The sequence below is a fragment of the Oryza brachyantha genome, chromosome 7 (genome assembly GCF_000231095.2).
Source record: "Oryza brachyantha chromosome 7, ObraRS2, whole genome shotgun sequence".
Taxonomy (NCBI): Eukaryota; Viridiplantae; Streptophyta; class Magnoliopsida; order Poales; family Poaceae; genus Oryza; species Oryza brachyantha.
Window position 1 is genome coordinate 19,348,073 of NC_023169.2, and position 24,912 is coordinate 19,372,984.

Below are 24,912 nucleotides of genomic sequence, written 5' to 3' on the forward strand. Positions count from 1 at the left end.
GGTACATGCCTAGTGCTCCGGTTGCACTAAGCACTATATTTGGAGGGAACGTGGCGTGAAGCCTGCCTTATTATTAATTATACATGTTACTCACAAGTATAGTAACAGGAGCAATTACAGGTGTGGGTGGTAGCGAGACAAACAATAAATGGGATGGATATGCACAGGGAAGATAAAAAAGGCCCAAGGACAGGATAGGATGCTGCACACACAGCACAGGCACAAGACAAGCACCGAGAGAGAGAGTGTGTGTCACTCAAACTCGAAGCGCATGAGAAGCTTGACGTTTTTGTACATGTTCCCTTTACGGTCGAAGAGCGAGACCGCTCGGATCCCGGGGAGGAGCTCCGAGACCGGCAGGACGGTCTGGCCGCCGAAGTCGTCCTTCTCCGACATGTCGTACTCGTGCACCTCCACCCGCAGCAACGCGATCTCCGGCACGGTCAGTGGGAAGGCGAATTCCTCCTCCCACACCGGCACCCAGTTATCCTCTATTGCCCTCGTCTTCTTCATCACCGAGTCTGCTGGTACTCCTGCTATCCCCACCTACGCGCATGCATCCGCCCCTCATTACTTTCTTTCTAAATCACAACTTCAATTCAATCCACTTACCCGCGCATAAAAGTCTGGAGGAGAATACTGATCGAAGTGGGTCTGCTTGAAGTCCATCCGCCAGCCATCGCCCATGTATACTTTCACCTGAAAGGCAGCAGTTCTCTTCAGTCCATCTGCCTCTGGGTTTCACAGATACTAACAAACAACAATACCTTTAATGTTTTCTTCGGAGATAGGACCTTCTTTGGATCAAAAACCTCTGGTTCACTTTGCATTAAGAAATCTGGCTTCTTCACATAACCACACCCACCATTAGCTTTATAAAACCCATGCATCAACCAGAGTGCTCTTCCATATCCCTGAAAGAAATATAATCTCCTTGTAAAAAGTTGATACTCAAGAGAAGAAGTGAACCGCTGTATGACCAACTTGACATGCATTCAGCAAACATAAGAGCACAAATTCCAGGTTTTTCATCTACCAATTCCAAAGTTCTATTACACCATAATCATACAGGTATAATGCTGCCATTTCATATAAAATGTGAAAGCAACTGCGTTCAGCAAATTGATCCCTCACCGAATTTACTTAATTGGAAATAAGGAACATACATCTACACCATCACAATGGGATTAATTGATCAGGAAACAGGAACTGCACCTGCATATTGAACGCTACCATCTGAGCACCATGCACCCAACCAAGAAATGGATTATAGTTGGATGAAGTGACCCGAGTGCCCTTTGGGTATATCCTCAGTAGGTTTTTCTGTGTGAACCTGTTTTGACCAAAAACATTGAGCATTTCAGCAGAGGTAGCGAAAAGGCGGCCTAAAGTATCAAAAACCCCTTTTGCACTGCAGGTGTTTTCTGTTGTCTCTCTTCAAACTTGAGCTGTCGAGGATGGAATGACCAAATTTCATGTACTATACCTCACAATGTCGGTACCATGATGATCTGCCACTTTGGCAAGTTGTTGCTCGCTCAAACTGAGCCTTCTAACCTTTTCTGGGTCACTCTTTAAGGCATCAACCAGAGTACCTTTTGGTTTTCCTGCTTTGATCGTAATGAGGTGTTTATACTGTGGAGCTAGATGCTGTTGCATTTTCTGCTCCTCCTCAGAATCAGCATCTTCGTCGTCGTCGTCGGTGTCTTCATGCTGTGGATCAAACACAAATATGCAGATAAAAAACTTGCTGAACGGATTGTATGAGCCTAAGAAAAGGAGGAGGAGCAGAGCATGAAGCATGAAGCAAAATGAGTACTTTAGTGGCAGACTGGATTTCAGACTGAATATCCGGGACTTCCTTTCCCCAAGCGGCATCATCAGTGGCTCCTCCCTTGCCAACATCACCACCGTCTTTGATGGTGCTACCATCCTTGGCTTCAAGGTACTCCTTGGGGGGCTTGGTGGAGAGGAGGACGCGGCCCATGAGGGCTTGAGGGGAAGGGAATTCTTTGACGTTGTCATTTTCAGGGTAGTAGAGGATGCCGCCGAGAACTTCAAGAACCATCTAGGAAGAGAATGGGTGGGTTAAGCAGGCAGAGATTAATTAGGTAAGTACGTACTAGGAAGCAGAGATTAAATAAGTAAGTGGGAAAAAAAGAGCGACCTTGGCGGCTTTGTCTTGGAGATCGGGCGGGAGATGGTCTTCGAGAGTGATGATAACTGGGTAGGGTGAGGCCACAAAGGCGTGCTCTTTGATGGAGACGAGGCATTTGAGCAGCGAGACCGGAGTGGTGAGCGTCCTGCCATGGAGGATGCTGATGTCATCCTTGGCGGAGTTGGGCCACATGTCGAGCTCGATGACCCGGACTCCCCTCTGGAGCGCCTTGATGATGGGGGCGTCGCTGCAGTCGCTGCTGAGCTGGTTGCCGGTGAGGTAGGAGTTGTGGCCGGTGTAGATGAAGTAGTGGGAGAGCGGGGCGGTCATGTCGTGGTGCACCTGGCCGTGCCGCATCGGCGGGTTGAGCTCGTGGGAGAAGAGGAAGCGGTGGAAGTCGTCCAGGGTGAGGAGCGAGCGGCCGACCCGCGGGATGCGGGCGGCGCGCCCCTGTAGCTGGCGGATCTGGTCGAGCAACCGCTCCAGCTCGGCGGCGTCGGGGCCGTGGCCGGCGGCCTGGAGGTAGCCGCGGAGGCCGTCGGCGGCCATGTGGGGACCACCGCCGGTGTGGTGGGAGAAGATGGCGCGCACGTCCTCGGGCGGCGGCGCGTCATTCCAGCGGAAGCGGCGCTTGAAGATGAGGCAGCACTTGTACGTGCCCATCTCTGTCTCTCCTCCGTCTCCGGCTGCTGCTACTCCTCTCCCTCTCCCTCTCCCTCTCCCTCTCCCTCCCCCTCCCTCGCGAAATTTTCGCTGGAGACGACGAATCAATCAAAGCAAGACGCAACAAAAAGACGAACAAAAAGCAACTCTCCCTCACCTCCTACTATTCTACGTACCCCTCGTCCGTTCCGTTCCTTGTACAAGTATTTATTTTTAAATTATTTTTTATAAAAATTAAAATTAAAAATAATATATTACAGGTGAGGATAAAATAAATTAAGACCGATAAGAGAAGTGGTGCAAACAAAAATTAATTTATATTTTATATAAGTTTTAAATAAATCTTAAAAGTGCTTATAGCGTAATCCTAACTGTCGGCACGCTCACCCATGATTTATAGAGTACTGATTAATTGATTGATTAGGCACGGTAACTACTTCACTCTCAACTAATTAATTAATGGAAGGGAAATTTTTATACTAGTTTTAATTAGTTTGGGGGTCAAGGTCAAAGATCTCGCTAAGTAGTAGGAGTACTACCTTTCTTCCCTTAATTCCCTTCTTAATTCGAACCGTGTGCTTGCTAGTATTTTATTTACTAATAAAAACAACATATGATTTACTCCAGTACTCAGTGGGTGGATTCCGATTTTTACTTTATTTCACTTGTTTAAGCAAAATGGAATCCTTTATAGTACAATTTTAAGTGTAATCGGTTAATTACTACCCCCTTCTTACATGCTAAAAATACAGTTCGTGAACTTGAACAACATTTTCTTCGAGGAATTGGTCCAAGAGTAGTCTTCACAAATTAGCTCTCACTGGAAATAAATACATCCAATCAAATACTTCTTATAATAAAAACAAACATTTCCGAACATCTAGAGCAAATTGGTGAGGCTTTTACGGTGGGGATGGCCTACGGAGCCCAACTTTTTTTTCACCAGGGCCTATTATTAAAAATATTTTTTTTAAAAAAAGAAAAAAATGTAAAGAGCACAGTGGAGCGAGTCATCTTAAGATTAAATATTAATACTCTATGCAGAAGTCAGCGTACGAAGTCTCTAGTACGAGTAGTTAATATATGCACTAATCTAGATACGGGCGTCAATGTGTCATCCTGATATGCACTCTTGAGTAGTTATAAGGTGGTGTTAATAGTTGGGATCCACCAACAGGTGAGGTGAGGTGTCCACGTGGATAAGAATGAGAATGCAAATGATATGTGGTTTAGGAGCATGACATGTGTTCATTGTGATTACTAGATTTGTCATGCTACTACTAATTACAAGTAGTAGTACATTATTTCCGAGAGTCTGGCTGGACTGAAGGTGCAGACAGGTACTATTATTCTACATACAGTATTTCAAAGAGGTAAGACAAGAAAGGAAGGAATCGGTTGTGTAGGTAGTTCAGTTCTCGTGATTAGAGAGAACAATGGATAGTGGATGTCGCTCTCCTCTCAGGTCTTCATCAAAAAGATGGAATGGAATGGAAAGGATGCAAGCCTAGGAAGCGAGGTATCTATCCAGCATGTGCCTTTCCTTGCCCTATCGGCTATTCTCCTTGTTTTGTTTTTCTTTACATTGTCATGCATTTTCCTTTAATTTTGTTTCAGTAATGCTCGATTCGATTTCTGTTTTTTCCGCCCCTCTGTGCCAAGTACGTATACATGTTGAGGGAAATTTAACCATGCTCGATTCGATTTCTGTTTTTTTACGTCATTGGCTTTTAAATTTGCGTTTAACCTTCGTCTTATTTAAAAATTTTGTCCAAATATATAAAAATATAAATCATATTTAAAGTTATTTTTAGAATAAACCAAGTCATAATAAAATAGTCAATAATTATATAAATTTTTGAATAAAACGAAGAGTCAAACGTAAACAAAAAAGTCAACGGCGTCAAATAAAAAAATTCTGATACAACCGTGTTGATCTTGACAGCAAAAAAGTGTGTGTGTGTATATATATATATATATATAAAAGAAATGACAAGTCGGTTTTTTCTTTTTCAGTTTTTTTTCTAAGTTGCTAGCACCTTATTTTTTTTGTTTTTGCTTATGCTTGTAAGCAAAAAATGAATTTTTAACCTTAAATTATGTACGAATTATCTTCTATTGTAGTTTATACCCCATAGTAGTTTTTCTTGAATATGGCTTTTTCATGAAAAAAACCAAACAACATATTCTCAAACGAAAAGCAATTTATAAATAAAACTCTTATATATGTATTCTTAGTGATCTAAAAGCCAAAACTAGACACCAATCTTTGGTGAAACAAAACCCTAAAATTAACTCTTAAATTTAAGATTTAAAATTTAAATTTTGACTTATAAACTTAGAAGTGAAATTACGGGGGTGATATATATGAAGGTAAATGTTCTGACCATAATATTCCAATATGAACTATCGACTGTCGAAAGGATATAGCATGAACTGGCTGTCAGCACACAAAAAAGACATGCATTATATTTTAGTTGTTTGTTATACCTAAAATCACATAACAAATCTTTTAAAAAGAATAAATTTACAGACGAACACAGATATTTTACTAGACTAGCAAAATACCTCATGCAGAACCACGGGTTAAACTAAACTCGGAAAATTATAAAAAAATGCTAGATTGACCAATGCTTGTTTAAGGCTATAGCTGGCTGCAAGGTTTCTTGGTGATTTTGTATTCGAGCTTTTATTTTGATTATATTTTTAAAAAGTGGCCGTATTTTTTTACTTTGTAAAGGTGTTTTTATTTGATTGGCTGACTGTTGTATTTACTGGCATTAAATTTTTGCATGAGCTTATAGACACCTTAAAGTCTAAATTTAAAATTAAAAATTTAAATCTTGATTTATAAATATAAACAAAAGTAAAAAAAGCACGCAACTTATCAGTCTAGCGGGTTATGTCACGTTGGAGCGCAGAGTCACTCCGTCTTCATAGGACAGAGAAGATGACGACTTACCACACACAGCGAATCGATCAATGGTTCATGTTCACGGAATGTGGTGGGGGCTCTTTTTTTCTTCTCCCTGTGATTATATGTTAAATTGACTTCAACTCTTAATTTAAAATTGATTTTATAGTTTTTTATCAAATAAGTTTATCTTTTTAGCTTTGGTTTTTATATCGCAAAAATAAGTATATAGAAGTTTTATAATAAATTATTTTTGTTTTTAAATATGCAGCCAAACAATTACCCTAGCGAGGTGAAAAGGCCAAACTAAGAAGCAATCAACTGGACAAAGAAAAACAGAAATTTCCAGAGGGCCCTAATTAAGGGGTAGGAGGAAACTCGATTCGCACCGGCGGATATATGGAGGATTGCATTGGATGGGTCCCTTCGTGAAGGCCCATTTAAACTAGTCTATAGAAACTAGAGGCGGCCCAGCAGCAGCTCAACGGCCCAATTAACTCAGACTCTTGAAGAATCCTGCTCGATTAATGGAGTTAGTTGGTCACACGTCGCTGCCGCTCACCGCTATTATTGCGTTGTACCGATAATGGAGTACTGGCTACTACCTCCGTCCAATATAAACATTCTTATATTATTAAAATATTTATTCACTACAGTGATCAATTTTTTAATTATTTTCTAAGAGTTTAATTTGTTGTGAAGTAATGATTGACATAATAGAAATAAGTGTAAAAAATGAATGTATTATGGTATAAAAAATAAATCTTATATATATTTATATTTTAGAGGCATCTCCCTCTCAGGTTGTCACGGACGGACACGACACAAGCATTTACTGCAATATAATACGTTGACATAAACACAAACACAAAGGATATGATATATGACAGTTGAGCGTGGATTAAGGGACACCCTCATCGGCTTCTCGTTTATTACATGTTGTCTAAATATTATCAAAAAATATAAAAAATTTATGAAAATATATTAATATGTGATATATCACTGTACAAATATGCAAGTTAAAATATGATTTTTATAGTTCATAACAAAAATAACAAATTAAACTATGAATAGTATACACATACTCACAATCATATATTTATTATTTTTCTTATGGATTCTAGAAGTTATATTTTAACCTGTATTTTTGTGTGGTGATATATCACATATTAATCTATTTTTATAAATTTTTTCATATTTTTTAATAATTATTTGGATAACAGGTAGTAGGCTAGGGGATGTCCCGTCGAGAGTTTAAAACGGTTTTCCATTATAGCGAGAGATGATACTATATATACGTACAGTAGTAGTAACAAGCTAAGGGACGTACAGTTCGTGGCAGGCACGCACAGTAATTCACATGAGATCGAGTTTTGGAGTTACGGGTGGATGACATATATATTTGGCGCACTGCACCTTACCTTATTTTGACATCGATCATGCATATATAGAATTACTACTACCTAGCTGGAGTTGACGAACCTGCAATCCTTCCTGACCTCTCCCTGGGCGCCGGTGAGCGGCGCGTTCTCGGACATGGTGAGCAGCGTGGCGGCGAAACGCTGGTGGAAGTAGGCGTTGTCGGCGGCCATCCGGCGGACGTAGGGAGACGTGCGGGGGTCGGAGGCAAGCTGCTGGTCCACAAGGAGGAGGCCGCGGCCGGCGAGGAGGTTGCGGTAGTACATGTTGTCCAGCAGCATGGGCGTGGCGCGGTCGTTGCGCGCGTACACCACCTCCCCAGTGTCCTCCGCCGCCTCCGCCGTGGGGCACCTCCCCCGCAGGTACTCTCCGTACGCCGCCTCCATGCTACCGTCCACCTCCGGGTACAGCCTCCCCACCAGGTTGAAGCAGTGCACGCGGCCCACCGAGTGCGCGCCCAGCAGCGCCACCGCCCCCTCCGTGTCCACGCCCATCCCCGCGAACCGCGCCAGCACCGTCGACACGCTGTCGTTGTGGTTGGGGATGTACCGCTCCACCACGCCGTAGTAGCTCTCCCTGCTGTCCCGCCGCCCCGTCCGCATGCCCACCGGCGCCGGCCCTCCCAGCATGGCCACGCCGTCCCGGGCCGCCAGCGCCAGGATGTCGGCGCAGGAGACGGTGCCTGGGCACTCCCGCTCCACGGCGGCCTTGATGGCGGTGATGTACTTGAAGTTGCGCATGCCGAAGCTGCGGTGGGAGGCCTGCTCGGAGATGGCGCCGGTGGGCGTGGTCTCCAGCAGCAGGGAGGCGTCGCAGGACTTGACCATGCAGTCGTGGAAGAGGGCCCTCACCCACGACACCGCCGTGTTGCCGTGCTCCTCGTACAGCCTCTGCACCTGCTCCCTCACCACCTCCTCCGCCCGAGGGCAGCTCTCCGAGTAGAAGTTCAGCCTCAGCTGCCCCTCGCCGGAAACAACACTCATCGTCACTTGGAGCAGCAGCGCGCAGCTGCAGCACACCATCGCAATATGCCTACTCCTCGTCATCGCTATTCGCTAGTGGGCAGTGCACTGCTAGCTAGCTAGCAGCAAAACTAACTAGTAGCAAGAGTGGAGTGTCCAAGCAAGAAGGTGCATATATATATGCCCGGCTTCCATCACTTGAGCAGTGACTACCGCCCCTTACTTATATAGCATTGCCATATGTAATGTATCGTCGATCATTTACGAATTGTTTAGCTTGTGGACTAGAAAGAATATATTACAACCTAACTTATGATTATAAAATTAGTTGGTTCTATTTTATTTTTTTTAAGTTAAAGTGATTGGTTGAACTCTTATTTTTATTTAGACGGAGGGATATGATGAGATGAAGTGATCATGTGACATCTTTGGATGGAGTGATCGAGATGGAATGAGTTGATGCATTTACCTTCTCATATTGTTGTTGTCTCATATTGTTGTTGAGGTCACCTTCGCAGTGATAGTTTCAAATAAAACGGTAAGTTTGGTTTAGATTTTAAAAATAACTCAGCATAATTGTATAAATATTAATACAAGTAATATTTCATTGCTCGTCCTATTTAAATAATAATAGATAAATAATAGATGAAATTGTGTATGTCATTTCGCAAATTAGATCAATACAAATAATCGAGTGACATATATAAAGACCACACAATTTAATATTTCAAATAATAAATGAATTCTCATATCATTTCAAAGAATAATAGATAAATTTGTTGCTCATAAATGAATTTGAATTTTTAATCTTAAATTTGAGGTTAACTTTTTTGGGTTCATTGTTATTTATTTTTCAACCTTGACTTTTAGATTACTAAGAATACGTATATAAAAGTTTTATCTATAAATTATTTTTTATTTACAAATATGTTGTATCGTTTTTTCCCACAAACCCAAAAATGACCCCACGGACACGGACGCATACATGTGCATCAATGAGCTCACACCGGTCGATAAGTGCATCGTCCCAAACTCTATCCATCCATACACTACTGTTATTCTAATTAGTAGCAAATACAAAAAGATAAACTGAAGCCGTTAATTTAATTGATCGGTACAACATTAATTTTAATATCCTTGTTTGTTTATGTCATCTAAATAATTATTAATAAATAAATAATAATATGAATTAATATATGATATAGCACTCCATGAATGTGCATGTCCAAATTCAACATCTATAATTTCAGCAAAAATACAAACTAAACTCTAATTAGTATATGCATACTCATATATTTTTTGTTTCTATTTGTAAAAGTCAAAATTGAATTGATCTTGCAAGTTTATCTAGTGATAAATCACACATTTCTATATATCTAGTTATATATATATATATATATATATATATATATATATATATATATATATATATATATATATATATATTGTAACATTTAAATGATAGGTAAGAAACGAGGAGGGCTTAAAAGTTTCTTGGATCAGTGTGAATATGTAGTACTATGTACTATATATGTGATATCTATAAATTAAGCAGGAAGGCACGTATCAACAATTGTGTTTACACCGAAAGTCGAATACTAATTAAGGATTTGTTTGCGACTTTGTTTCCGACTTTTAATTTATTTTTTTAAGTTATATAACTATAATTTTAGGATCTAAACAAAAATCTAAATATTTTTTAAACATTATATTTTTAATAAGTAATTTATTACTAAGCCTCGAAAGAAAATATTCGTTGTCTGAAACTTTTTGTCACATTACCGAAGGATGTGAGCATGAAGTTATGAATGGATCTCAACTCTCAAGTGCGCATTTGCTGAATCACGACGAACCTAGATAGCTATAGCTAATCAAGGTGGAGTTAGCTGCGCTTGCACAGATATCCGTCGGGTTGAGTCAAAGCTTGGGATGCAGCAGCCATCAATCGACTTGACATTTTTTATACTTCAATTGGACATGCACCAAGACCAACATTCAAGGATGCATCATGGCAACAATTCACAAGGAATGAACAATTAACGTACAAGTCAAAAATCTGGTTGCATCGAGAATTCATATTCATGCACGGTGGAGTGCATATATATACTTAAACTTTTGAAAATATTCATCCAAATAACAAAACTTATGTTACAGAACTTATTAGAGTGTATCATTTCGATAAGTATCAAATCGTCACATCTCATGTAGGATCCTATGTGTCACTAAGACACTAATGTGACATGCCACACAGACAATGACATAGTATTATCGTTTAAGACAAGTTGCTTATTTACCAAGTGGACAGTAAATGTAAAACCCATTAAACTAGGTAATAGTTATTCTGACTCTCATACTGTGGGTAGCAAACTAGGTCACACAATTAAGAAAAATGTTTGGTGGGGAAGAGAGAGGGAAGGAGAGAGGGGTGAATTTTGATTAATTGTTCGTTGCTTTCAAATATTGCTACTACCCACTTTTTTAGAAGGATACAACTTAGAATACACACGAACACATACCACAACGCATATCACTACCACATGTTTAGGATTTTGGAGTATGTATATGTGTGAGAGAAAAAATCCCCGAGTGACATACGTGAGTTGTGATCCCAGAGATCAAACTCGCGTAGGTTGCATGCCGTGGCTAACCAACTCGGTTCTCGCTACTACCCACTTCACTGGCTCCCTTCACAATGTTGAACCAATTAATAGCCTCCCTAGTCCTTACTGCCTACCACTGTGGATGCTCTTGCTGATAAAGGATAAGTGTCTTCCTCCTTAATTAGTCTGCGTCACGCTGGATCTAAGAGAGACCGGGACGATTTGGAACCGCGATAACACATCTGATGTGTATTTTAAGAGTCTGAAGATTACACGTCCTTATAAATTTATAAATTTAAGGACCACCCATATATATGGGTGGTAATAGAAATGCATTTGGGTTCTTTTACACCCTAACTAATTCCTAAAATTTATTAGCTTAAAATATATAAAATTTAATTAATTCTATTATGAGCTCAACTCTTAAATCTTGTAGGATGGACTTGGACCTATTACCACCCTTGGCCATACACTTCACTCCTACTTTCATACTTTAGCAAGCAAGTTGACATGCAGAGACAAGCTAATCATGTAGGGCCGCGTTCGGCTCTCCACTTCTTATCCTCAAATTCACTCGTTCCTAAACTACCGTATTTTTTACGAAAAATTTTTTATAGAAAAATTACTTTTAAAATGATATTAATTATTTTATTGTTATTTTTATAATTAATAGTTAATTAATTATGTACTAGTCTATTACTATGTTTTCCGTAATGGATAACTAGCGCTCAACCACACAGCAGCATTGGCAAATCGATGGAAGGAACAGATTAAAAGCAACAATTAAATGGAACTAGGAGCTGGTGTAGTTGTCCCAGAAGCAACAAATTAAAGTCAGATCGAAACGAGCCATCGAGAATGTGGCGAGAAGAGGAACAGGTAACATGCTGCGAATTAATTGCACGTACACTTGTTGTATGGACGATCGATCGCCTTGGAAGACTATCTTGTTTTTTCCTATAAAACTCTGTATGTTAATTTAATTATTTGGCTGGAGTTGTTTCTTCGTTTGGATACGTTTGGTTGGTAATACAGATTTTTTGGTTGGATGGATGGGACGATCGAATATTTTGTTTGGTTGGATGGATGAAGATGGATGAGATGATCATATTTAATTACTAATAAATAATAATATTAATTAATCAACATAAATATTATACTAATTAGTACAAATTAACGATGAAATGTATCTATCATCACTAATTAATACTAATTTAAACTTGTTAGTTATTAATTAATAACAAAACATGCTAATTATCACTAAATAATCACCATTAGTGAAGTTGGATAAGCTCATCCAGCCAATTTAGCCTGATACACTCATCCAGCATTTTCATGAAATATTCCTCTCCTGGACCACTCTATCCAGTTTCGTCCACGAATCAAACACATCAAAAACCTGGGTGGCCATTTTCAATCTAGAGAAGACTAACCAACCGGGAGTTTCCTCATTATTTGGTTGGAAGACTCTCACTTCATGGGTAATTGCCGATTCTACACTTGGATCAATTAATTAGTCACTCTCGTTATATAATTTCTATCGTTTTAAATAAGCTTACGATTAAACGTTCATTATCAATAATTTTACAATATATAGTTTAAAAACACTATAATAACATATATAGGATAAGTTCTCCAGACCGTACTGTTCTCTAAAAGAACATTAGAATTATCAGGGTGGATGGAGTGGTGAGTTTGGTTCAATCTTATTCGTTAGGTTTATTATTTTCAAAAAATAATGAAAATATAACCCCCTAGGATAGCCGGTATTTGTTTTTCTAAAAACTTGGTACGCTAGATACTTTCTCAAGTATCATAAAATCTCTTTGCTTGCATATAGACAGTTAGTGCTCACAATCTTAATGCATTCCATGAATTGTGAACGGTTTTATTCAAAATCGAAAGAAAAATCCACGCCTTGCTAGGGCTCAAAATTCAGTGGCTAATGAAACAGTAATTGTTGTTTGCATCATGCCAGCGTATCCCTAACCTTGATCCTAATATATGTAAGTTAAACCCTTGAAATAAAAAACTATTGTGCCACGTCATCAAGCGAACCTAGACTGTTCTATTTTTTACTCCGAAAGTTACGAACCATTGGATCCCATAACTCGTGAAACCACCTCACACTCCTTCAAGAAACATTTTTCCAAAAGATCCCTCCGCTTCATGGCTAGAAAGTAAGAAAATGTTCCCCTTCCCCTTCCTTAACAATCCGCCCACGATGTAGCGTGAGCGGGTTGCCCTTTGCAGATGGATTGGCTGCTTCCCCCTCCTCGTTTCTGAGGTTGAGGTGCATGGCTGCTCAATATGTATCTTAGGTCTCATTTGTTATGGTTCTAATTCCTAATTTTAACTTATTTAGAAGTTGTGCCAATCAGTATATATTTAAATTTTTGAGGAGTGGAGTCTACAGAGCTGCTCTTAAAAAAATAAACTAAGGGAGGTGGAGCTAGAGTTTTGCTGCTCCACAGCTCCACTCCTTAAAAAACCCACCACCTTAAGTTTTTAAATGTAATTATCCAACCATCTAATCCTAATCTATTTTCTTACTCTTTCTCTCTCTAGGATCCTTCCCGTATGAACAGAACATACATATGTTCTAATTCTAAAGAAAAACAATCGGTATTAAATTATATCCGAAAGATAATAATTAATTACATGTGTTCTATCATGAATATGGCATAAACTGGTATTATTATCAACCTACTCACTAACCTTTCTTTCAGTAGTTCTGAAACTGATCAAGCTAGCAAAATAGTTTTACGCTACTCTCTAGTCTCTAGCTTCTACCAAGGCTAGCTTCTACCACGGATAGCAATTTTGCTAGTGGAAGAATGACTTTCTAGATTAAGCCATTGAGGAGTCTATATATAGCTATTCAAATGGTATGTCAAGCCAAATGAGTAGTCTCTTGAAAGATAATTTTTGTACAAAATTGCTAAAATTTAGTATGACAAGTGAGATAAGTAGTCTCTTGAAGATGCAATTAGAGGAAGAGTTAACTCTGTTACGCGAAGATGGCCAAAGACACTGTGCAACTGTTTGTTTCTATCAAATGTTTACCACCACAGATGTGCTCGTTAGGTGCTTGGTAAATTTATAAAATAGAAACCAGACAAGGTTGGCTACCATTTCAAGAAAACTATTTTTGTGTATGACCCCTCGTCAAATTCTAAGTGAAACGCTAGAGAGCATATTTACGATGTGATCAATAATGGAAGAACACGAACGTATACGGAAACTTATTAATATGCGGACCAATAAGAGGACCATCTATGAAAAATAAGGGTATTATTGTAGATAGGCCATAAAGAGGCCCGTATAGGAAAAAAATATCGTAGGCGGGCCTTGAATAATGCAAATTTCAATATAATACATATTTGCATCTAACATTTTATATGAAGTCGGATAAATATGAAATTTATATAAAAATTTCAATATACATGAGTATATAGTCTGTAGTATCACTACTGAACTGCCGCAGATTGCAACAAATTAACTAGCAGCTCGTATAGGAGTGGCTCTAGAGATGGGTGTCTAATTAAATTAATGGAGAAACTAGAGTACAGTTCGGATGCGCCAAAGCATGATTTGCGAGCAAGCGGAGTCCGGCATCCCCATCGTCGTCGATTTGTTGTATTCCTCCACCGCCAGCCGCTGCACAAACTTCACCGATTCCTGCATGCGTATATGCATATATATTAATTCTGAATTACCACTAGTAGTTATCAATCAACTAATTAATATAATGTCTAGATATTGAGATTCAAGTTCTTACTATATATATATAGTATTACTGAAGTTATACATGCTGAATTAACATTGGTTAGCAGCAATAATATATGGACATGACTGGTCGAATTAAACAAGCTGCAGACAGACACATGCACGCGTGAATTGCGCATTAGTAGATTCTTCCGGGCGCCTTTAATCTGTTTTGTCGTTAGCTAGCGAGAGATACAGTATATAGCTGGGACCGACCGACCGACCGACCGCAGGACAAGAAAACAAAGTTAATCGGAAATTCAGTCATAGGAGTATATCGATAGATGCCGAAGATGGATGTGGCTGACGGACGGACCTGCGAGGTGTCTGGTTCGGAGAGGGGGAAGCGGTCCCACCTGTGCGGGTCCCACAGCAACCAGCTGCTGAAGGCGAAGCCGGCGACGTCCATGAACGTCTCCGGAGGCGGCCGGGGAAGCACCTGCGTCTGCATCTGCATATGGTCGAGGTCGAACCAGCCCCTCGGCCGGGTGGAGGAGGAGGAGGCGGCCTCACAGAGTGGGCCTTGCACCGCCACCTTGCGCTCGTACGCCGACACTGTCGCCACAGGCCACGCACCAAACGTCCTGCATGCAGTATGACATGACATGTGTGGGACCACTCACTCATTCTTGCCGACACCATTCTATCATTTAGATACACAGTACTCGCTCCTACGCTGGCCATATATGGGCTGTGTAGGTATATTTATATATCGTTTAATACTTATTCTAATCCTTCTTTAGTATATATTAACAAATCTAGTCTATATATATATGATACCCAGAATCTTGTAATATAAAAAACGCGAAATATCACTGTTTTGGCTTGGCAGAGACGGAGAGGAATCACTGGACTGCGCGCGGTTATACTCCATATGATAGTAAAGCTTAACACTATATAGTACTGTAGATAGTAATTAAGAGTGGCACCGACAGGCAGCCTACCTACCTGATGTCCCTGAGGCGGTGGAGGAGGCGGAGGTCGTAGACGTCGTCGAGGCCCCCGAAAAGCACGACGCCGGCGATGCGGTGGTCCTCGATGTGGCGCAGAGCCACGTTCCTCTGCTTCTCCCTCGTCGCTTCCTCCTCCTTCTTGTACATCAGGTGTCGGTGCACCACCCCCGTGCGCCGCAGCAGCCGCGCCGTGGGCGGCGCCGCGTGCTCCTCGGCGGGGGCGACCTCCACCACCAGCCAGAGAAGCGGTGGCGAGACGAGGCGCAGAGCATGCGCCGTGCGCGTGAGCCCAGCGGCGCGGCGCTCGGGGTCGGACTGCTCGGTGGTGGTGACCACGACCACCAGCTGCGGGCTATTGATCATCATGTGGTGGTGGCGGCGGCTGCTGACGATGAGCGTGCGGTTGTTGAGCGCGCGGAGGAAGACGGCGAAGGGGTCAAGACCGGCGAGGAGGCCGACGAGGAAGCAGAGGGAGGAATGCAGCATCGCTCTCCGCAGCAGCAGCGGAGGCCTGCTCCTATTCGTCTTGCAGGGCGGCGGCGCCGCCATGGTGGAGCGATCTGATCTGCTCTAGCTAGCTCTAGCTAGCACGCACTCAATCTCAATCTCAACTACAAGTGCTCCATCCATATAGCAGTGAGGACTGTGAGTGAACGCGCGGCTGTCAATAATATATGGTACGGTACTCCTAACCCTTCCCTGCCTAGGACTTGTTCAATTAATCGATCCATTCCTTTCGCACACTTGGTGTCGTGGGCTGGGTTGGGCTGTACAGGCAGGCAGGCAGGCAGGCTCCCAACAGACTTTGTTTTCAACTGGGTCCTGCCTGCAGTTTAATCCACAGCCTGTTAAGATATATACTCTACCATTCTCTAAAACAACACGCACTCAGCCAGTCCCAAAATAAATTGAATCCTTGCGTCCCATAAAAGATAACGTTGAGGATAAATAAAAACCTAAACTAACTCTCATTAATACTACCTCCGCTTCATATTATATCAATTATATGTATTCATCAATTGATTAATCTAGACAAGTCTTATATCGTGAAACGGAGGGAGTATATAATATGCTGAATTAGTACTTTAGTAGGTAAAAGTACTGATAAGATAAAGCTTACAAAAAGCAAACTAAGGTTTATTAATTACGAATCTAGCTAATAAGATTGAAGGGTCTGAACAACTTAGATATCTTTACCATAAAATTTTAGAGAAATCTTTACGATGGCTCTAATAACTTTATAGGGGGTAGCGAAGGCTTGAGCCCCTACCACCCCCTGCTAGAACCGCCCCTAAGGTTTAGGTAGTATAAATATGTTTCTTGTAGTTTTTTTGCACAAATACATGTAATTGGTCCTTAAAATAATGTAATAGACTGGCTCTCTTCAAGAGACGGAGGCTAAGACATATCTGGGATCACTTAGGAAACACAAAAGTAGTGCCAACAAAAAAATAAAAATGAGTGAATACGTGTAAGTTAAAATGCCAAAATAATGAGATAAAATAGATTAAAAATATCAAAACTACCAAATAACACAATATTTAGGAGGACAATCTCTATGTTGTAAAACAATATCAAAGTTAGGATGTTAATAAAAAAACAACTTTAAGCACACTTTTTTTTATAAAATATACTAGTTACTACTAGGGTTTACATTTCACTACCATCAAATATAATCATAAGTTTGTGTTCTTTTCTGACCGAAGATAAATTTTTTTTGATTTTTATGATAGATATTTAAGTTGCTATAAAATTAAAAATATATATTAGAGATATAAGATGATAAACATCTATATAATTATTTTTTTAAAATACATTTTTTATACAATTTGGTAAGAATGTGCGTAAAAATTAAGGGAAAAAATCTAAAAATAATCCAGGAGAACTTTGTCATTCGTACGAGAGGAGAGGAGGCCAAGAAGAGTCTAGAGGGTACTCCTACTCCATTAGAGAGGTGGAGGAGCTCTTGAGGAAAGGAAAAGGAGCCAGTTTAGAGAGAGAGAGAGAGAGAGATCCCCTCCTCTCCTCTCCTCTCCTCTCCTCGCAACCAAATCTAAACCCTAGCGCGACCCGCGCCATGTCCACCCACTTCGATCTCAACTCCGCCGCCGACCCCCAAACCCTAGCGCCGCCCAAGCGTGGTCGTGGCCGCCCCAGGAAGAACCCGCCGCCTCCGCCCCCCGCGCCGGATCCTCCTTGCGGCGCAGCATGCCCCTTCGCCCGCGGCGACTTGGTTTGGGGCAAGAAGCTGGCCCACCCGGCCTGGCCCGGCGAGGTCATCTCCGCCTCCCCCACCGGCGCCCAGCTCCTCGTCTCCTTCTTCGGTGACAAGGCTCTCGCCTGGTGCGACGCCGCCCAGCTCAGGCCCTACGAGCCCTACTTCCCCGTCGGGGAGCTCTACGATGGCGAGGCTGACGACTTCGACGCCGCCCTCGACGCCTCACTCTTAGAGTTCTCCCGCCGCGTCGAGGACGCCCTCACCGCTCCCGCCCGCCCCTCCGTCGCCCGCCCCTTCGTCCCCCGGGATTTCATCGCCCTGCTGCACGATTTGGCCGCCGACCGCATGGGCTTCACCAACCGTCTGCAGGCTGCCGTTGCAAAGGCGCATCTCAGAGCCTTCGACAAGTTCAGGGGCCTTCCCGACCCTCCCGAGTACACCCTCCATCTCGGCCTACCCTTCGCCATCGCCATCGCCAACCACCCTGCCCTGCCCAATAACTGCAACTCCTCCACCCCATCCCGGAGGAGGGGGAGGAAGAGGAAGGAGGACGAAATCCTCGACGACTCTGATGATGAGGATTGGAACCCACGCAAGAAGGTGGCCACTGATTCCGATTCAGAAGTCGATCTGGGCCGCAAGAGGGCCTCTAAGGGTGGCAGGGGCAGCGGCAGTGCTCTGCGCGGGAGGCCACGCGGGAGGCCTAGGAAAAACAATGCTCGGGGGGCTGCACAGCTCAAGGATGATCTGATCCAAGACATAGTGGACTATCCACCTGCTGCTGAGATGTTTCTACAGCTTACATCAGTTGCTGCCGATCCCTTCAACTTCAAGGACTATGACTCTGTGCCTGTCATTCTTAGCTTCTTCTCAAAATACAAGGACTCAGAAGCGCCGAGCGTATATGATGACAAGGAGCTGCTGGAGACATTGGGTGTCAAGAAAGGTAGAAAAAATATGGCCAGAAGCTTGTATCCATCTACAAAAGAAGAAGATGACCTAGATGCTCTGGACGGCCAGAGGGGCCGGAGGAAGTCGGCAGGGAGTCTGTACTCCGCAAGAAAAGCGGAAGACTCATATTGGTGTGATATTATAATCAGTGATTTTGATGATGGAGACACGTCAAGTGACTATGAGGGCCGTAAAATGAAGCGGTTGTCTCAGAACAAAGGTGCCAATAAGAAAATGAAGCAAGAGGTTGCACCTCAAGATGAATCCTCTGCTGATTCGCCTGCTGTGAAACAGGCAGAGGGACCGGCAGCTTTGATCTTACATTTTAGTAATGCAGAAGCCATCCCTTCTGTGGATGACATCAACAGTATATTTCGCATACACGGGCCAATTATGGAGGGTGCGACTGAAATCACCAAGAAATCAAAGATCGCAAGAGTAGTGTTTTCTAAGAGTGCTGATGCCGAACGGGCATATAGCAGTTCGGGAAAGTATAATGCATTTGGTCCAGCCCTTCTCAGGTATGATCTCAAATACCTGCCACAAGCTCCTCAAGTTCCTTAGATGGTGCAGGCTAGACCAGATATGTTGCCCTCGGAGGTGAATACTAGCCCTGATCGTTCATCCCAACCATATTTCTTTGTTCATTTGCTCCTGCTAACATATTGCCCTTTATCTATCTTGCACTTTCTGAATTCAGGGAAACGCATACTGAGGACTGGAGCTAAGGGAGCATAAAATGTTCACGCTACTGACTTAGAGCTAGGAATACTCACTGACCAGGCCGCACTTGAGTTAGCTGGTCAAGTGAGCGATTTTTAGGTTTTCTCTGGTTATAATGCATTCGGAGGACTGGTTGTGTACTTGGGTTCAGAGGTAGTTTATGTTAAATTATTAGATGGTAGATTATCTCCGTGCGATGCCTCTCCTTGTTATTGTAGCAATTTATCCTCTTTTTTGTATTGCCTAGAAATCATTGCACAGCTCTGGATCTTTATGGCATGTTCTCTTAGCCTATATTTCCATCATCAGATCTGCCTCGCTTTATGTTCTAGCTTGTAGGGCGTGGTATTAACATGGTTTTAGTAGTTACTCCTATATCATTTCAACAGTTATATAATTTATCATTCCTTCTAGGCCGCCCAGTTATTTGAACCTAGTTAAGCAGTCTCTCGTGACCACTAAACTAAAGCTGTGCTTGAGTGACAAGCCCCATGTTTTTTCTGCTGTTTAGCCATTGTCAAGAATGCTACTTCAACAGCTGTTTCAGCGTTATCAGGTGAATATGTTGTGATGTTGATATGCTGTAAGAGTACGTGTGTTCATTGCAGGCAGTTGTTCTAGTTTGATCTGACATCAAAAGGTTATATTGCATTGGATTGGTATTTGGTAGGGTGTGTTTGTGTTATCTGGACATGCGAGTTGATCGTTCAGGATGTTAGACTAGCCTCCCATCTTTATGCATATTCTCATGCTTATAAACTAAAATTTAAATTTTAGAACTTAAATTTTGAGGTTTTTTTATTGTAATTTATTTTTTAGCCTTTGCTTTTATATCGCTGATAACATATATATATATATATATATAAAAGTTTTACCCATAAATTATTTTTAAATTGTTAATAAGCAAAATAACTGTTAATAATCCGTTTCGCTTATGCTTATATAAAAATACAAAAAATGAGGCCAGTACCAGGAAGAAGGATGTGAACGCTAATCGGGGCTTTCGGTTTCGGTTCCATTTTGCAATAATCTCATCGATCCCTACCGAAATGGCACAACGTAAATATATGCCGATATGCCTTTTCGACCAATGGACGTGACGATCTTTGCAATTGCTACATGATACACAACATCTGCGATCCTGAAAGCCAACTACCTGCCCTTGTTTGGCATTGAAATAACAGACCACATTATTAACATTTAAGATGACGGATTGCCAATGATCATGCCCTATGATATTAAAAGAAAAAAAACGATAACGAGATAACACGTTATACACGAAAATGGGTACTATGTAAAAATATGCGAATCAACAGAAAAATCTCGGTCTAACAAAGGAAATGTCGAACTGTATTTGAACCAAATTTTGGTATTCGGTATCTCATCAGTATCCTTTGGTGAAAATGGGAAATTGCAAAGTCCCATTTCAAAAGGAAACCGTGAGTAACACAACAAAGAGAACTTAAAACAAAGAAACAAAACATGTGCACCTTTGTGCCGCCATTCTCTTCTCTTTATATTTATATCATATCTTTACCCTCCAATTTAGTATCACTTGTACTGTCGATGTTTTCAAGCTGGCGGTAGAAGCAATCGTAAGCCCCTGGCCCCTGAGTGGCAAAATAACTTAAGCGTTAGAATAGTAGCATCATTGATTTGGAAAAGAAGTATATTAGCATTATTCGAAACAAAGTGCAATACGCCAGTTGGCTCTTGCAGTCCTGTTCCTATCATGTGTTGGGACCATAGATCTACCTTTTCCATTAGTGCTTCAATGAAATTGAATTTAGACAAAATGAACGGAAAGATCATCAAATTATAATCAACAGTTTTGTTCAGATTCCACACTCAATTATTCTAGCGAGGCATTCTCATATTTGACTCTACTTGGCAAATGTTGCTTCACTGGAGCAAAGGATACTCACAAGATGAGGCATGCCACCAAAGATGTAATGCAGCTTATCACGAGAAATTTCACACTTGAATAAAATGACAGAGTGACATCCATAAAGTTCGTTCAAGAAGACCAGGAAGAATTTTGATAAAAAATGAATTGTATATTTATATCGCAAAATATCTCGTCATGGACTAAAAGAGAAGGGGAATGATTCTTTTCTGGAGCCAAACATTGAATGTGAAAGCATTTATATACTCAACTATTTCTGAAACAGGTACTTGGCAATTCATGCTTCACTGACATCAGTAGGGTAACTCCCAAGAACTCTTAGAAAGGTCGCGAACTCCTGCCCCACAAAAAAGAAAGAAAAGAGAATTTAGGCACAGCCATCGTTTAGTATCTTCACTACTCGGCCATGCAAACCAAGAATAATGTACCTTTAAGTTTGCCAGAGCATTTTGAGCATTTGGATCAGCCATTGACGCCTCAAGATCTACATAGAAGAGATAGTCGAAATGCCTGCTTCACATGTTAATGTAAGTGGAGGAAAAAGGAGGGGGTGGAAGAGGGGAGGGAGGATCTTATCGCAATTTAATACTATTAAATGGAAGCTAAACGGGAAAATACTCTTACTTCAACGGTGCAGAACTATTATCATCAGCTATACGTAGAGGCTTTTTCTTGTGTGGACGGCTTTCCATCTGCATACCATACAACGAGAAGGAAAAAATGATGAACTACTGATCAGATCCTTCTAAAGGAATTACGATAAAAGTGTGACAAAGAAAACTATTAAAACATTGTAACGCAGAGGTCACCTTCGTGAGATTAATTTTTCTCAAAGCAAACACTGCCAGCGCCTTAAATAGTTGTCCAGGCCCTTCTTCTAGAGAAAAGACTATGCTAGTCTGGACATCATATAATGAAAGACCAAATTTTCTTTAATTCACAAGGAAAGGGTGAAATGAAAAGCTGGAATATTCCCTCTACACGATACCTTGAATGGCTTATCAGTACGAGGAATAATGGGTTCCCGAGCCAACATCATAAAGCGGGTTACATTATCCGTGTCATCCTATATAATTAGTTGAGTCACTGTTGCAAGAATAGGAAGAGCAGGTGACTTGTTGCAAATTAAGTATGACATTGTTCTACCTGAATATTTTCTGCAAGAATATCCAGTCCATAAAGTTGAGCTGCCAACGAACTAGCAACTGCCCCAGTGTCCTGGAGTCTTTGTTCTGCAATTAGCTAGGAAACAACACTAATTTGATTAGTGACAGCAGAATTAACATGATGGTTATTCCGTCGCTGTTCTGAACTAGTAAATTATGTTATTCAAATAGAGTGAATTTGACCATATCGTAATTATAGTCATTTGTACCAGGTAATCCGATTCCTACCTTTGCTGCACCTGCTGTGTCATCAACAGCTTCTCTATGCTCAATGCCTAACTTTGTTAGTGTTTGTTCACACTGTGCGAGAGCCTACCAAAAAAAGAAAGAAGGAAATGGTCCTATGAGGTGGATTCTGTCAGGCAAATAACAAAAGGAGTCCACAATAAATCTGCAGTATTGTTGGGGGTAAAACTTACTTGAGGATGGCTCATGGCACTTCGCAAATTTTCGATCTTCACACCATGATTTGCTAACAAGCAATGGCGAACTGCAAGCCGCACCTCACCAACAATGTGCAGCCTATGGCGAAGTAGCAGGTCATAGTTTCGATGAATGCTACCACCCAGGGAATTCTCGAGTGGCAGGACTGCACGGTCAGCTACCCAATTTTCAACAGCCTGGAATAAGGAGAGGGTGGATGCTGATCGTATTGAAATTTGGACGTATAAACTCTGGCTGAATTTCATATGAGGATACGAGGGTGGTACAACAAGGAGATTTCACGTTTGTAAATGCCAGCCTTTGGTTAGCTTTGAACTCCTTGAATTGTGGCATTTGTGGAGAATGTGCACTAGCGTTGTTGTTGATGTAGAAAAATGTTACCCGTGGCCGTATCATAAAAAGAATGATTCCCATGGGAGACCTCTAATGCAAAAAACAGGAGAACAAAATGAATTATGGGATTGATAGCACCACCAAACCTGAAAGGCGGTCTCGAAGTACTCGCACGGCACGGTCTGGCAGCTCGGGTACGCCTTCTTGGCGGCGGCCTCACTGTAGGCTCCAGGGCATCCCTGAACCCCCAAAGAGAAATTGAGGATAATCCATTCAAAGTTTGGGCAAGGGAAGGATGGAAGCGCATTTGTATACTACCTGGTATGCTACCTTCAAACCGTCTCCGCTGGCCTCCATCAGATCCGCGCTCGTGAGCGGCCCTGGGAGGGAGTAGGCAGGCAGTCGTGAAAAAAACGCAAAAAGCTAGGTTTGTTTCCTCTTTTGTCAAGTAACTTACGAGGCAGTGAGATGGCCGGCGCCGGCGCCGGCGCGGGCACGCCGGTGGAGCCGTTAGCGTCCCCCGGCGGCGGCGGCGAAACGGAGGCCGAGCGGCGGCAGCGGATGACGACGGCGTGAGGCGATTGGCGGCAGTCGAGGGCGGGGTGGGTGCGCGCGGGGATCCGAAGCGCTGTTGGGGAGACCATGGTGGACGCCTGGACTGGACTGGACGGCGGCAGCAACTGTTTCGGTCGCTCCTCTACTCCCACTTCTGACCTAGTGCTGGCGGCGCATCTATCTTGCTCATTTTGGTATTCACCGTTCAACTCATCCCAAATTCAAACATTGACGCGCGGATTTCCTAGATTTCACACCAGAGCCCTACACTACCCGTGGTTTATACGTTTAGATTTATACGTTTAGATTGTGAAATTTTTTAGGAGAAGTGTCACGTCAAATGTTTGATCGGACGTCGGAAGGAGTTTTCGGACACGAATGAAAAACGAATTTCACGTCTAGCCTAGAAACCGCTAGACGAATCTTTTGAGCCTAATTAATCCGTCATTAGCACATATTGGTTATTGTAGCCCTTATGACTAATCATGGGTTAATTATGCTCAAAAGATTTGTCTCAAGATTTCTTTCATAACTGTGCAATTAATTTTTTAGTTCATCTATGTTTAATGTTTTATTCAGATGTCCAAAAATTCGATGTGATGTTTTTGGAGAAAATTTTTAGGAACTAAACAAGGCCTTAGTTCCTAAAAAGTTTCTCTAAAAACATCACATCAAATCTTTAGACATTTAAATAAAGCATTAAATATAGATGAACCAAAAAACTAATTGCAGAGTTATGTAAGAAATCACGAGACGATTTTTTTAAGACTAATTAGTGCATGATTAGCCATAAGTGCTACAGTAACCAATATATGCTAATGACGGATTAGTTAAACTCAAAAGATTCGTCTCAGGTTTTCAAGCGGAATCTGAAATTTGTTTTATAATTAGACTACGTTTAATACTTCAAATATGTGTTAAAAACTTGATGTGATGTTTTTGAAAAAAAATTTGCAAACTAAACAACCCCTTACACCGTCCATATTTTTCATCTTGGATTTGAATGACCGTTCCCAACCCATAAGAGCAAGTATAATAGCAGGGTATAAGCCAACTAAATATTGATGTGGAAGAGAGAAGAGAGAGGAGAAGATGGCTATAAGCTTATAGCCAGCTCAGACACAAGAACCAAGACACCATGTGAGAGAGACATGTGAGTCATGCATTAAAGATGAAGAG

General features: G+C 41.6%; 5 protein-coding genes across 6 annotated transcripts; 1 reads left to right on the forward strand and 4 right to left on the reverse strand.

Annotated features, from left to right (window-relative positions):
- Positions 1 to 23: 23 nt before the first annotated feature.
- On the reverse strand, positions 24 to 2,968 carry LOC102702115 (phosphoinositide phospholipase C 2-like). The gene is made up of 7 exons (XM_006658113.3): positions 2,168 to 2,968; positions 1,820 to 2,068; positions 1,487 to 1,713; positions 1,216 to 1,333; positions 768 to 914; positions 613 to 699; positions 24 to 546 (listed from the first exon to the last, which is right to left on the reverse strand). The coding sequence occupies exons 1-7, from the start codon at positions 2,819 to 2,821 to the stop codon at positions 253 to 255; spliced, it is 1,776 nt and encodes a 591-aa protein (XP_006658176.3). The 5' UTR covers positions 2,822 to 2,968; the 3' UTR covers positions 24 to 252.
- Positions 2,969 to 6,994: 4,026 nt separating this feature from the next.
- On the reverse strand, positions 6,995 to 8,289 carry LOC102702394 (peroxidase 21-like). The gene has a single exon (XM_006658114.3). It carries the CDS (start codon positions 8,198 to 8,200, stop codon positions 7,199 to 7,201), a length of 1,002 nt encoding a protein of 333 aa, XP_006658177.2. The 5' UTR covers positions 8,201 to 8,289; the 3' UTR covers positions 6,995 to 7,198.
- A 5,776-nt stretch (positions 8,290 to 14,065) lies between these two features.
- On the reverse strand, positions 14,066 to 16,130 carry LOC102720727 (probable beta-1,4-xylosyltransferase IRX9). The gene is made up of 3 exons (XM_040526078.1): positions 15,433 to 16,130; positions 14,801 to 15,068; positions 14,066 to 14,397 (listed from the first exon to the last, which is right to left on the reverse strand). The coding sequence occupies exons 1-3, from the start codon at positions 15,984 to 15,986 to the stop codon at positions 14,278 to 14,280; spliced, it is 942 nt and encodes a 313-aa protein (XP_040382012.1). The 5' UTR covers positions 15,987 to 16,130; the 3' UTR covers positions 14,066 to 14,277.
- Positions 16,131 to 17,384: 1,254 nt separating this feature from the next.
- LOC102702674 lies at positions 17,385 to 19,958 on the forward strand. 2 transcript variants are annotated; one of them, XM_040526365.1, is made up of 2 exons: positions 17,385 to 19,127; positions 19,307 to 19,958. In XM_040526365.1, the coding sequence occupies exons 1-2, from the start codon at positions 17,515 to 17,517 to the stop codon at positions 19,332 to 19,334; spliced, it is 1,641 nt and encodes a 546-aa protein (XP_040382299.1). In that variant the 5' UTR covers positions 17,385 to 17,514; the 3' UTR covers positions 19,335 to 19,958. The 2 variants fall into 2 exon arrangements, with proteins under 2 accessions (XP_040382299.1, XP_040382298.1); XM_040526364.1 differs by having other exon boundaries at positions 17,386 to 19,206; positions 19,307 to 19,955.
- Positions 19,959 to 20,484: 526 nt separating this feature from the next.
- Positions 20,485 to 23,923, reverse strand: LOC102721007 (arogenate dehydratase 2-like). Its single transcript, XM_015839374.2, has 12 exons — positions 23,636 to 23,923; positions 23,497 to 23,558; positions 23,325 to 23,417; positions 22,821 to 23,021; positions 22,630 to 22,713; positions 22,382 to 22,477; positions 22,224 to 22,301; positions 22,045 to 22,134; positions 21,860 to 21,927; positions 21,664 to 21,745; positions 21,487 to 21,572; positions 20,485 to 20,939 (listed from the first exon to the last, which is right to left on the reverse strand). Exons 1-11 carry the CDS (start codon positions 23,820 to 23,822, stop codon positions 21,513 to 21,515), a joined length of 1,101 nt encoding a protein of 366 aa, XP_015694860.2. The 5' UTR covers positions 23,823 to 23,923; the 3' UTR covers positions 20,485 to 20,939; positions 21,487 to 21,512.
- Between the last annotated feature and the right edge of the window lie 989 nt (positions 23,924 to 24,912).

Excerpts from the sequence above, each read along its gene's own strand:
- LOC102721007 (XM_015839374.2), bottom strand. The coding sequence starts at position 23,822 with ATGGTCTCCCCAACAGCGCTTCGGATCCCCGCGCGCACCCACCCCGCC. Across the intron at positions 21,928-22,044 it reads GAAAAATTAATCTCACGAAG|ATGGAAAGCCGTCCACACAA; the intron begins GTGACCTCTGCG and ends TATGGTATGCAG. Across the intron at positions 21,573-21,663 it reads ATGCTCTGGCAAACTTAAAG|GAGTTCGCGACCTTTCTAAG; the intron begins GTACATTATTCT and ends TTTGTGGGGCAG.
- LOC102702115 (XM_006658113.3), bottom strand. The coding sequence starts at position 2,821 with ATGGGCACGTACAAGTGCTGCCTCATCTTCAAGCGCCGCTTCCGCTGG. Across the intron at positions 2,069-2,167 it reads TCCAAGACAAAGCCGCCAAG|ATGGTTCTTGAAGTTCTCGG; the intron begins GTCGCTCTTTTT and ends TTCTCTTCCTAG. Across the intron at positions 700-767 it reads CTCCGAAGAAAACATTAAAG|GTGAAAGTATACATGGGCGA; the intron begins GTATTGTTGTTT and ends GCTGCCTTTCAG.
- LOC102702674 (XM_040526364.1), top strand. The coding sequence starts at position 17,515 with ATGTCCACCCACTTCGATCTCAACTCCGCCGCCGACCCCCAAACCCTA.
- LOC102720727 (XM_040526078.1), bottom strand. The coding sequence starts at position 15,986 with ATGGCGGCGCCGCCGCCCTGCAAGACGAATAGGAGCAGGCCTCCGCTG. Across the intron at positions 15,069-15,432 it reads CACCGCCTCAGGGACATCAG|GACGTTTGGTGCGTGGCCTG; the intron begins GTAGGTAGGCTG and ends TACTGCATGCAG. Across the intron at positions 14,398-14,800 it reads CCGAACCAGACACCTCGCAG|GAATCGGTGAAGTTTGTGCA; the intron begins GTCCGTCCGTCA and ends ATACGCATGCAG.
- LOC102702394 (XM_006658114.3), bottom strand. The coding sequence starts at position 8,200 with ATGACGAGGAGTAGGCATATTGCGATGGTGTGCTGCAGCTGCGCGCTG.